General features: G+C 40.5%; 1 protein-coding gene across 1 annotated transcript in view; it reads left to right on the forward strand.

Annotated features, from left to right (window-relative positions):
• The window catches only part of ITGA8 (integrin subunit alpha 8), a 171,610-nt gene that overhangs the window by 95,191 nt on the left and 62,778 nt on the right, over positions 1 to 13,641 (forward strand). Inside the window, exons 16-20 of the mRNA XM_087823674.1 lie at positions 3,720 to 3,775; positions 4,191 to 4,345; positions 5,534 to 5,671; positions 6,161 to 6,228; positions 7,610 to 7,757. Coding sequence (XP_087679800.1) covers positions 3,720 to 3,775; positions 4,191 to 4,345; positions 5,534 to 5,671; positions 6,161 to 6,228; positions 7,610 to 7,757 — 565 coding nt within the window. The remainder of the gene's footprint in view (positions 1 to 3,719; positions 3,776 to 4,190; positions 4,346 to 5,533; positions 5,672 to 6,160; positions 6,229 to 7,609; positions 7,758 to 13,641) is intronic.

Below are 13,641 nucleotides of genomic sequence, written 5' to 3' on the forward strand. Positions count from 1 at the left end.
CCAACCATTAAGTCAAAACTTGTGCTGCGCTAGGGTCAGTGACCCTAACCTCCACCTTATTCCAAGGTCAACTGTATAAAAACATTTGGAAAAGTTCCTAATGAAACAAATCTTGGATATCTCTTTCAGATTCTTGGCATGTTAAAAAGAACATTAACCAAACTGAAAATACAATAAAATACCTTGACTTTTGCATTTGCGTACACAGTGGATACCACTTTTCAGACATATATAATGTCCTTCTTTTCTTTCAATAGCCAAGCTTGGGTTAAATTACTTGGTTTCCTGTACTGAAAACAGATGCCAGTTTTCTAACTTAGCATGTACCGTTAGACAGAAGGTAAACATTATAAAAATAGTGATTTTTGTGTCCTAAACTATATTTTTGTGGCCAAGATCTTATCATCAGGAATAGCAAGAGAATGATGGTGCCTGGGCCTGGGCCATAGGAGAGCCTGGCTTATCCAAGTTCTGAAAGTGTTGCTTCTGAATTTTGCCAGTTATCCAAAGGGACTACAAAATGGAACTTGATTGTCACACAGTCGGAGGAAATGCCACTTTGTTTTTACTGTGTGGGTCCTCAAGGGTCAAAGTCTGTCCTACTGGGAAATTCCAACAGGGTACAGCCCTCTGAAAAATCAGCCAGTACTTGGCATGTTCGTGTTTGAGATTTGCCCTCATTTTCCAGAGATGCAGCCTAACTCAGGCAGTGTGTTTGGTTCCTGAGAATGTCAGAATGCAGTCTTGACCCACAGAAGTTACAGTATTTCCAGCCAGTTTTAGTGTGCTATTGATGGCCTTTGGATAGGAATTCATTCTGAAGTCAAAGCCTTTGAGGGGGGCGGGGGCTGGAGGACCCTGAAGAATTCTTTGAAAAACATCCTTTGCTGGGAGCTCCCCATTCTTGGAGGCCTGTCCTCTCCTTAACCAGCTTTAGAAAGGAGCTGGGAAATGCCCTGAGCACATTTTAAAAGGGTTTAAAACCATAAAATATAATAATGAAAACCTGATCTGAGAAAATATGTGAAAGAACTAGCGAGCATCTATCCTTACCCTGGCATGATTAAATGAACATGAAATGAGCTGTGCCAGCTACGTGGTCATGAGTAGTAGAAACTCAGTATTTCCCCCAGTAGCCCTGTGTGCACATTCACAGCTGAGTGGACTCCAGGCTGAATTCGTTTAAGCATATGTGTGTGGCACACTGATACAAAGTGTTGTTTCAAACTAGTAATTTTTTCAAGGGTTTTTAGTATTTTTATAAAATTTAAGTAGTTTTAACAGATTATGTGATCTGTTCGGTTCTATGGAAAGAACATTACTTTGTAACAAGGAAAGGTCTTTCTTTTCATGAATTGTTTTCCTGGTTGTGTTAAATCGTTATTAAGATAAAATGCATTTGTTTGTGGGCAAATATATAATATATGCCTTTATAGTTATTTATTTGATTCTATTGCATACATTTTCTGAAAGGTGGTTCATTTTCACATTTAAAAATGTTGACTGGTGGCTCAGAGCATTAGAAGATGGAAAGTTCATAGCTGGTTCAGTCTAGAATGTGCTTCTCTGATACCTTTTAAATTTGTTCTAAGAATTTAGCTCAGTTTTTCTAAAATGGTTGAAAGGCGTTTGTTGACTTTCTTTTCTGTAATTGTGGTCTGTATTTAATATAACCTTGCATTGTACATCTGAAAACTATTAAGTAAACTAACCGGGAAATAGCTCTTCACTTCCATTGATGTGAATTTCTTTGTCTTTCAAACAGCTGTGTAGTTTTATAAAGTATCTGCTACTAGAATTTCTAAATTAGAAATAAAAACATAATGCCAGCTCAATCAATCTTAATTGTTAACCAATCAGAAAAATTACAACTATTTAGTAAAAATTTTTCATTTTATAAATTTAAGAGTTTATAACTATCCACTTTTCAAATCTGAAGAAAACTTTAGATATGCCTAACTTTATGTAAAATCTTATGAAATAGGATTGAATTGGTTAGACTGAAAAATGAATTGCTACGTAACTCCTGTTTCACATGTGTCTCATTCTTTCTCCATCTCCCATGGCTATGAGCATTGTTGTATTGCAGAATCATTGTTCCAACCATTACTCATTGGGTTAGGACTAGATTTGTAGTGGATCATCCTGCCCCTGACATATCAGACGCACTATAGACAGTTTTATTTAGAATTTATGTGATGATAGAGCTGAGCCATTTTTTTATTGTTCCAATCAGACCTATTCAGACTACAATGCATATTGTAGTCTGACTATTGACTATGACCATAAATCCTGGTTTGAAATTTTAACTCAATAATTATTAATAATAATTCACAGCTTTCTTGGATAACCAAGGACTTCCAAAAAAAGTTGCACACAGAAAAAAATTCCAATTTTGAAAGCCAGACCTGCTAAGAAATTTAAAGATGCGATTAACTATTCACCTTCCCTGAATATATCTAATTGAAGTAGAAGTGGGCTGGAATTCACGATTTCTCTGGGGAAGTGGTAAAAATGCTGTAATAACAGAGAAATCTCAGGAAACTCTTGGCTTAATGGCATGTGGCAAATTATTTACCCTGCAGGGGAACACTGACTGAGGTCACGGGAGATAGATGAATCCCAGATGTGACACATTTTCATTATGTTTGACACAGGAAGCTGACACATAATTAAAGCATGATTAGGGATTATTTATTCCTTTTGGGTTCTGTAGAAATATTCTAATCATACTATATATTTTGCTGGAAAAAATGTTAAGGCTGTCATTAAATCATACTTAAGTATTTTCTTACATTTTCACTTTCTTAGAAATGTGAAAAGCCCCATCTCAGGGCTTCACATTTGTCAGGAGAGAGGTGAGCCCATTCAGCCAAGGCAGGCAGAGCCAACCGGCCATTTCTCATTCCTTCTATGGCCGCCAAGCAGGTCCAAGTGCAGGTCATCCTACAAAAGCCTTGGCAGACACCTCTCTGGATTATGTTCAGGGCAAAACTATAAAGTTCCCTTGTGCACATGTACTCTCTTTTTATTGTCTTTATAAGCCATATCACTGTGCCTACCTGGCTTGAGGCAGCCACTCGACCCTCCTTAGGTTCCTTCTCTCGCCATTCCCTCTTGTAGTGTTTTTGCCTCAAATTGTAGCCCACCCCTAGCAAGTTCCCCCCGAGTTCCCCTCTTCTTCCCAGCACAGTGGGGATGTGGGTTAATCACAGCACGGTGCTCCATGCCTTTTAGGATGAAATCCAAATTCTTTCACATGACTCAGAGCCTCTTTCCCTCCCCATCCTCCCATCTTGCTCTAACGCACCAACCGCATTGAGTTTCTTCAGGTTCCTCAAATGGGGTCATGTTCCTGCTCATCTCCAGGCTCTACCACTAGCTGTTCCCCTGATTTACTGCCCAATTCTTCACTCTCTGGCATGTGGAGATATTCATTTATTGAATAAAGGCAACAAGCAATTGATTAATCAATCCATTGATTAAATCAACTCACTTCACCAGTCTTAATTGTATCAGTGTTGAGGCCAACTGGCAGGATACGTGTGTATATTTTACAAATATATATTGATAAATAAATATATGCATATTAACTTTTTCTGCTGCATGTGCATAATAAGGGAAGTATAGAGGAAAACAGTGTATACATTTATCTGGGGTGAGATAAGGGAAGATTCAAAACTTTATTAACTAATAAATTATTGACTTATTTTCCATAGCTTTTCCTTAAGAGTATGCGCATCTGTAGAAGGCCAGAGCATTCCAAACACAATAGGTGAGCATGTCTTCACTTTTATGCTCCTATCGTATACTAAAAACAGTCACCCGTAAGCCTCTCTCTGCCCAGGCCACATAGAACTTTTAATGAGCCCTTTATTAATACCCAGATCCCTAGTGTATATTTGGAGCCTTCTTTATAAACATAACTCAAATAATTGGTATTAATATTATCTATAAATACGGAAATAATTAGGGGGGCAAAATGACGATTTGTGTAAAAACCAAGTTTTTCAGCTTGGGGAATATTTCATAAAATTTTTGTCAGCTCCTGTATTGTTTTTGATCCCAACTATGAAAAACTGTTTTCTGAGTAAGCGAGCTGAACTAGGCACTCGGACCTCTGCCAAAGCACCGCATTCACTGAATGCTTTTCCTCTCCCGGTTATATTTACTTTATTTCTGTCCTTTAGGCCTGACCGCCGAGGTGCAGTTAGATTCCCTGAAACAAAAAGGCGCCATTAAACGCACGCTCTTCCTTGACAACCACCAGCCACATGTCACCTTCCCTCTCGTGATAAAGCAGCAGAAATCCCGCCAGTGCCAGGACTTCACGGTTTACCTGCGAGTACGTGCTCCCGAATCACCTTTCTGGCCTCTCACATTCAGAACCACATTCCAGCCATTTTCGCTGTTTAACCATCAGCCTTGTCCACATCTATTTTCGTTTTATTGGAGGAAACTTTATTTTAAGGCCGCACACTCCCATCTCGAGCCTAACTTCCTTTTGCTAACCCGATGATGTGATGCTATTAACTCCCACAGCTTCTTTTTGTTTTGCTCACAATCTTGATAATAGCACTAACTCAGGTGGTTTTCATTTCTAACTGCCTCCCCCGCAAAATAACATAATTTATTTGAATTTTTCTCCTACGTATGTTTGGCCAGATTTTATCAATGTGCGTGTCAGAGCCAACTCAGGAAAACGTTTAGGCATTCAAAGCCTTTATTAAAAGTCATTTATAATTATATATTTAAAGCAGTGGATTTTTAGCAATAACTCCAAACCTACTGTGAAATTTAAAAAGCCAAAATAGTTATAATACAATTATTTCATCTTCTTACCAGTTGTGAGGTTATTCTTCCTTCTCAGTTCATCTCCTCCTTTAATGGACTTAGTGAGGGGAAATCTGGGGATGGCAAAGTTTACAAACAAGCTCTACCAAGCTGGGTGCATGACCTTGGAGTCTCATTTTGACCTTGACTGGCACCCAGCTGAAGGGTGCATGTTCACCACGTGGTGTAAGGTGCTCTGTGTGCTCAAGGCTTGCTGCTGGCGCTGCTCACTCACCTCCTCGCCTCCCAGGAGCTCTGTTTCTTTTTCCGAAGGAACTTTAAATGTGCTGAAGGTGTTCTGAAGTTCAAGTGGGGGCTTAAAGAGAGGATAAGAGAGCAGAGAATCAAGATGTTTTCTTTCTCTGAGCCCAACCGCATGAAAATATAAATCCCAATTCACAAAACTTTCAACATTTATTGCATATATAAGTATGATTTTTTTAAAATTCGCAATTTGGCCAATTTGTGTGAGTTTTGAAGATCTGGACACCCTGAAGATTACCTCTAGAAGCATGTATTTCAGTGAAGCCACAGCTCTAAATGATTCTTCTCTGGACATGTATTAATTAAGCTGGACACTCTACACCGCATCAGTCAGTGTGTGCTTAAGCTCGTGGTGGCGAGGGTCCAGTGCCTTTCACAGCTCACATCTTGCAGCAGTTCACAGAGCCTTCCTTGAGTTTGTGATTATTTTTCCTAGGATGAAACTGAATTCCGAGATAAGTTATCTCCAATCAACATTAGTTTGAATTACAGTTTGGATGAATCCACCTTTAAGGAAGGCCTGGAAGTGAAACCAATATTGAACCACTACAGGGAAAATGTTGTTACTGAGCAGGTAGGTCGTTGGTGGGCGTTCATGGTGTGTCCTCAGTCAGGCCCGGGCATTGCTCCTGAGAACTGAAGATGGAACGCAGCCCCTTTTGTCTTCATTCCTGTGCACAAACATGTAACATTTGGGAGATTTTTCTAACGTGTTTCCTGAAACACTGCATCGTTGTGTTTTCGGAAGCCCGTCCCCTTGTGCAACCAAGATTTAATTTGTTCAAAATGTGGCTGTAATGGAAGCAATACAGCCTGTAATCCTCAAAACATTGCCCGAGTCACATTCTTTACAGACATTTCAGGATGAATTGGAATCGGGCTGTTATGTAAACTGGCCTGTATTGGGAGGTCACTGCCTTACATGGGGCTTCTAGCTGGGTAGGGACATGCCTAGTAAAACAAAAGCTTTGGTTTAATCTGTGGAATCGTTCATAATTTTCAAGACAAAGGATGTAATTCAGGTTTTCCAAGTTTATTCCTGATATGTGTTTGCACAACACAGGCTCACATCCTGGTGGACTGTGGAGAAGACAACATGTGCATTCCTGACCTGAAGCTGTCAGCTCGGCCGTAAGTTTAAATAAATAAACTTGTACATTTTATCTAATGGAATACAGGTGTTTATTTAAAGCTTCTCTGGAGAAAGTATACACGCTCAACTACTACAAAAAATATACTGCGTGAAAGTCTTGAGCTTGACTACGCTCTGCATTTGCCTGTGGTTTGGGTCAGTTCTTTGTCACTGGTGTCAAGTGACACACCCTAAGGTTTCGCCGGGGCTGTTTTATCTTTCAGCAGAAGTGAAAAAGAATGTTTTTGTTCAAAGTAAACTCATCTATGGGGTGGTTCAGGTTGTATTTACTTGTCTCAGTTCTGTGGGCAGAGGATTCAGAGACAGGCTGGTTCCATCAACACCTTGGCCAAAGCTTTTTTTACAGCATCCCATGACTCAAAGGTATCCTCAAAATTGTCAAAACAAAACCAACTTTAATTTGCTGGAAAAAATGTAATGGCACTCTATGGGGTAAAGCAGAAGGTGTCACAAAATCAAGTAAGAATCAGGGGGCTACCCAGTTGCCTGTAATGGGGAGTCACCAGCCCAGCACTGGTCATTGTGTGGCACTATGATATGGAAAGAAATGAAATTAAGATGTAAAATACCTATGATGGGAAAAAACAGATTCATGCTCCTTCACCCTCACCCCCAGGATCTGTCTCACTGCCAGTGTTTGGAATCCGCTTGGTATCTCTCAAGGAGACTTTCTCCAAATTCACAAGTTAGCCAGTGTTCAAAGCAATAGCTTTGATTAAGGGTCAAAAGTGAAATAGGCATTTCCAAACGTTGGTTCAATTTGAAGTTTGGAGTGAATTAAATTTCCTCAAAATACCTCATAATCCTCAGTCAGCTATTTGTGATCTTTTATCTGCCTCTCTTTTCCCTCTTACTGTCCACTTTGCATTACATGTCTCCAGGTCGGAGTGTTTAAAGGTGTCTCCCTTTTTTTCCACAGCTCATCTTACTTCCCGCTAGGTGTTTTCAGGGATGTGCCGGAGCTGTTCATTCTGGCTTGTGAGCCAGTTCTTAAATTTTCTAGAATTTTTGCTGGCAGATTGTTAAGTATGTCAGTAGCTTGACATTGACCACAGTGGGAGGATTCATACCACTGGAATCAGCAAATGCTGCAAATAGTGTTTGGTTTTGGCTTTTTTTTTGAGACCTGGTTGTTAAATATTGACCAGCACATCAGTGGTCAATATTCCTGCCCTTCCCATTCAGACATGTTTCTTTTGGTTCTTCCCATCACTCCTCCATGACCATCTATCTTCTTTTTGTCCCAGTCTTGCATTTCCACATCTTCTGTCCTTCCCTCCCAGATAAGTGCTTAACTAAAATAGCCATGAATATAGAGAAGTATAGTATCTAATGGTTCCTGTTCAACTGCATTTGTAGAGATAAGCATCAGGTTGTCGTTGGAGATGAAAATCACCTTATGCTCATAATCAATGCAAGAAATGAAGGCGAAGGAGCCTATGAAGCGGAGCTCTTGGTGACCATCCCAGAAGAGGCCGATTATGTCGGGATTGAGCGCAGCAACAAGGTAATGCCTACAAAGTATTTGAAGTAGTAAAGCACTGGGTATATTTTGAAGTCAAATCAGTGTTAAGCGGAGCCATCTTAGCTGAGAGTTTCTTCCTAAATAAAAGAGAACAAAACGGCACTTTACTTTGTTAATCATCATCACAATGAGCCAGGAAGGGGGGGGTGTCTTAAACAGCTTTAATATCTTTCTTGGCCATAAGTGCAAAGATACATTGGCGAAAGTTTGAGAGCCCAAGACAGGAAGAGAATGCAGCTGGCTGAAAGAAGCCGCTTACCAATTGATGGATCTATCAGTTAAATTCACAAGCTAACTCCTACCCTCACTGGCTGTTTTCAGGCCTTTGTTTTGAGTTCCTTTAAGTTTCGAGCAGGTCACAGGAGATCTGGTTCTCATTATAGCTTGTGGAGGAAGGTCCAGCCAATCCCAGCTGAGCACTGATAACAACCTAGACAGGCACTGGAAAGGAAACACGGTCATTTTTCTTTCTTCGTGGTCCACCTTTTCTGGACCGGGACCAAGAAAAGCCAGGTCTTCGTCATTTGCCAGTCCTGCAATGCCATTATTTATTAAACTGACATGGGTGCTTTTTATAGTCTTTCCTTCCTTGTCAGAACATGAATCTTCCCACTCAGAGTACCCAAAGGTCCTGTTGTGTTTATAATCGCTTGGTCTGAAAAGCCATCACAAATGCATTGTAGGGTAACAGAAAGTGTCCCTCCTTTTCAGAAATATGCGGACTCACTATTAAAGGCAGAGACCAAGTTTAATATTCTTTCGTGGTCATCCTGGCGCTTCACACAGAGCTAGGCACAGTAGGCACTCCCTAACAACTTGCTGATGGATTTGTTCATTAAAACTACTATATGTTAAATGCATGCGAGTTTCCAAATACTGCATATTCTGAGGAATTTGACCTTGCTAAAGATTAAATAATTTAATGAAAAATAATTCCTCTAAAGAGATGTTAACAAATTGCTATGATAATAGGCATTGAAAACATTGAGAATATAAAATTCTCTATCCACACGTCTAGTCTCATGGTTTAGATTTTGATTGAATTATCTTCTTAGTAAAAAATAAATCCAGGAGGGTAATAATCATGTATCTTTGACAGTCATAAAATCATTTTAAGTTTATGTTGAAGAAATTCATAGAAAAATATCACCTACAAATACTTCCATGTAGATAACACATAAACAACCCTCCCAAAATGAGCTCAAGTATGTCATTTTTCAATGTTCCAGGGCTCCACTCATTTTTATTTCCATTCCCTTCATGCCACTCCTCCCCTGGCTTTGTCAAACAGAGCGTCTCTTCTAGAATGTTTTCCTTTTAGCAAAACATCCAGTTTACTGTTCACTTTGTTGCGAGGAAAACATGGGAGAGCATTGACTGTTTCTGTCTTTGCAGACGTTACCCATAATCTCAAATGAATCCTTAACTATTCTTCTTCTAGTTTCCTTGGGACAGAGACTTAGCTCGGTCTTTGAATTTTACATGACTAAGCCACATTCTAATTTCTTCTTTGTTTTTAAGCAGTTTGAGGCTTGTGTATCTTTTCATTTCCATTTTTGTTTTTTATTTATTTCAGAGGAAGGGAGAGGGAGAGAGAGAGAAACATTGGTTGGCTGCCTCCTGCACGTCCCCTACTGGGCCTGTGCCTGACCGGGAATCGAACCGGCGACCTCCTGGTGCATGGGACAACGCTCAACCAACTGAGCCGCACCGGCTGGGCTCTGTGTCTTTTTATTTAAACACAGTTCAAGTTTTTTTAAACATTTTTTTCTCTCAAGGGGAAGAGTATTGGTATTATCTGATCGTAAGTGTTGTTACTCTTTTGTTGAAAACATTCCTCTTTTCACAGGTGTAGAGGGGTCACCTCTTCTCTGGACACCTTACCTGAGCCAGCCGTTATCCTTCCCTGTGGCAATCTTCCTTCTAAACTTTTCTTGGAATAAAGACCTATGTGCTTTATCTTTTATTATTATTGCAGTAGTAAATTATATGTAACATAAACTTTACCATTTGTAACTGCACAGTTCAGTGGCATTAAGCACATTCACACTGTTCTGCAGCCATCACCGCCATCCATCCACAGAACTCTTCTCGTCTTGCAAAACTAAAACTGCACCCATCAGGCACTTACTCTGGATTCCCTTCTCCCCTGTCCCTGGTGACCACCATTCAACTTTCTGTCTCTGCGAGTTTGGCTTTTCTGGGTTCCCCATACGCTGCGCTTCACTCCTCCGTCTCGCACCCACGCCCACTCCCGCTCCTCCTGCCCTCCGTTTGCTGTCCCGCAGACTGGCAGCAGAGTTCTGAAGCCTGAGCTCGTCCTGAATCTCTCCAGTTCACATCCTCTCCTTCTGACTGCCGCTGTCCCTGCCTTCACGCAGGCTGCAGTGATCTCTATCAGGCCCTGTAGCAGTCCCCTCATCCGTGCCCTTATCTCCCTGCCTCCGGTCCCTTTCCCTGCAAAGGAAGCCCTCCTTCTAAGGTGCAAACCTGACCACATCCGTCTCTTGCTTAAAACCCTCACTAGCTCCCCATTGCTTTTAGGATAAAGTCAAGATCCCTGGGATGACTAACAGGCCCTTAGTTATATCACCTCTAAATTATATACCTCGTCAGCCGCATCACTGATCATGGATCCTTTCCTGTACCCCCACCCTAAGCGCCAGCAGGGCAGAATTTCTTTTCAGTTTCTGTGACAGCCCTGCACGCTCTCACCGGAGAGCTTGTACCTGCAGGTCCTTCTCTCTGACCCACTAACTACTCCCTTCTCCCCTGTACCCTGCTTGCTTCTCTCTACCCGTCCGTTAGGCTTCTGTTTCCTAATGACAGAATGCGAACATTTATTCTGCAGTTGCTATGGGTTGGGCACTGCTCCGAGCTCCTGCCTGTAGTTAACGTACGTAATCCTCGTAACAGCTTTATAGAGAAACGGCAAGGCTACCATCATCTCCATTTTCTAGATAAGGGGAAACTCAGTAACACGCCTGAAGTTAGACAGGTAACGTGCAGCAGAGCCAAGGCTGAAACCTGCGCTGTTAGGTCCAGGCCCTCGTTTGTAACCACCGATGTGCTCTGCCCCCACCAGCTGAGGCCTCCCTTCAGATGCCTCTGCTGGTTGCTTAAGTCTGTGTGCATTTCCTCCTCTGTCGCTAGGAATCTCTCCTACTGTGAAACTTTAACAAACTGTATTAATTGTGTTTTCATTGCTTGTTACAATTGCTTGTGATTTCTTACTGCAGTTGTTGTAATAACTGGGAATTCAGTGAGGGCGAGAGCCTGGTAAATAGCAGGTACACAGTAAACATTGTCAGTGAAACCCAAGAGCTGTGCATGGATTAGAACGAGAGTATTCTGGAACAGCGGAGGCAAATAACCTAGAAATATCTAGAACAACAATTATTTTTTCTCTCAGAGAGGAAATAAAGGTTAAAAAAAGAAAAAGGGTGGGGGATCCGGGGAGAGAAAAGACCTTTGATTGATGTGGAAAAGCTATTTCTAGAAAGCTGGAAAAAAATGTACATATAACTTTTGACCTTCAGATGAGATAAAAATATTTACTGTAGGAATGGAATTCTTGAGTTGTATATCCAGAGGATACACGAGCACTTTTTTTTAAAGCTTTTGCTGTGTTCGTTTTTTGTTTTCAGGATTGAGTGAATCATCTCAACCCAAAACATCTCTGTATGATTAGAGTTAGTTCTGAATTCTTAAACTTGACTACATGCTAAAAGTATCTTTGAAGACAGAGAATATTACCAGCTTTTTGAAAATATGTTTCAATGAAGGGATTAAGAAAAAAACCTCATAGACAGACAACAGCATGGTGGTTCCTGGAGGGAAAGGGGGTGGGGGGAGGTAGGAGAGGGTAAAAGGGGGATAAATGGTGATGGAAGGAGACTTGACTTGGGGTGGTGAACACATAATACAGTATGCAGATGATGTGTTATAGAAGTGCACCCCTGAAACCTGTATAATTTTATTAACCAATGTCACTCAAAAAATTGAATTAAAAAAAAGAAAATATGTTTCTTAGTTCCATCAGGAGGCTGACATGTCATTCATTCATATTTAGAAAAAGCATGTATTAAATCATGCCTCCAAGTATTAGTGATTCACTCCTTTCTCATTACTTGGAACAGACTTTCAATGGGTGCTATAGGAAGAGAGGACTACCAGGGTGCTTAAGGAGGAGGATTTCATAGTTAGCTCTGTGTTTGTCTACTTCATTGGAGGCTCTTCCTTAGGAAAGAGTGTGAGCTACTTCTGCCCTGTCTCCCAACACCATCTGCTTTTCGCCAAACACTGTTCTAGGTACTGGGAACCGAACAGATTCAAACCCCCCTTCCTCCTGATGCTTATTTTCTCAAAGCATATGATCTGCCTACAGAATTCTTTATCTAGATATCTGGGGTTTGCTTGGCTTTTCTTTGTTCTGATTTTAAGTCTTATGTTTTTTTCTCAATAAAGTGGAAAGGATGGAATGGAAGATGGTTTCTGAAACTTTTATTTGGTAATTCACATTACCTCCTTACATGAAATTTCAATAGAGCTGAAAGATGGATAAATGGTTCTCATATTCAGAACCTTCTTCCATGGGCCTCTCAGAGGAGACAAATCCCCAAAAGGTTGCTTCTTTGTGAATGTCCTCATTTTGTAAGCTTATCTTTGGGAATGTGGAATGAGTATTACACACACACACACACACACACACACACGTACACACATGTGTGTTTTTTGAGAAGTTTAATTTCTATTTTCCAGTTGTAGTCCACTTTCAATATTATTTTGTATTGGTTTCAGGTGTACAGCATAGTGGTTAGACAATCATATACTTTATATAGTGGTTCCCCTCGATATCTTCAGTACACAACTGGCCCCATACATAGTTATCACAATATTATTGACTGTACTTTACATCCCTTTGACTATTTTATAACTGCCAATTTGTACTTTGCTGTACTTTACATCCCTTTGACTATTTTATAACTGCCAATTTGTACTTTTTAATGCCTTCACCTCTTTCTCACAGGTGATATATTAGTAGCACTTAACAAGTTAGAGTGAAATAATGGGTGATCTTCGGTCGCTATCACCAAGGGCAGAGCAGGGCCGTAGAGACATTAGGTTTTGAAATACGGAAAGGGCTCAGGGTACAGAACAAGGTGTGGATTTCTAGGCAGCCAGGAGTAATGTGAGGACACAAGGTGGAGTGTGAGCAGATAGCAGGAGTTCAAAGGTAAACTTTTTCTTTCCCTTCTTTGGTGTAACCTTGAGACCTTCTCCAACACATAGTTCTAAGCACCTCTTCAAACTTGAGTTTTTGTACATTCTCATCAGAATAGTATGTAGGGGGAAGAAGGGAGACAGGAAGCACTGGGTAAGCATGAAAGTGTTCCCTTTCCATCTTAAGTATTTAGAGGATTGATCTAAGATTGCTGTGTAATCTCAAAATGGGACCATGATGTGTAGAAATTTGTGTTCAAAGCAGTTCTCTTGCAAATGGTCATTGAGTCATATGATCATGTATACACATTACTGTCATTTCATTTTTGCAAGTATAAATTAGTTTAGTTGTGTTGAATTATCTGTGATTTTCATGGCCCAAATTTAACACTAACATTGGTGAAAATAATTGCTAAAATATTTGTATAAATACTGTAGGGAGCTCCCCCCGCAAAGAATAAAATAGTTGTGTTTACCAATGAAAAACTTTTTTTCTAAACTTAAACTTCAGTCTTTTCAGTTTTCCTTCTGAGTTGGCCACAGATTAATGCTTGGGCACAGTTACCCACGCAGGTGTTTGAAATCAAGAGGAGCTTCCCGCCCACAGCATTGCCTTTGTGACAGGATGTAATTTATTCTGCCC

The sequence above is a fragment of the Miniopterus natalensis genome, chromosome 1 (genome assembly GCF_054644295.1).
Source record: "Miniopterus natalensis isolate mMinNat1 chromosome 1, mMinNat1.hap1, whole genome shotgun sequence".
NCBI classification, from domain to species: domain Eukaryota; kingdom Metazoa; phylum Chordata; class Mammalia; order Chiroptera; family Miniopteridae; genus Miniopterus; species Miniopterus natalensis.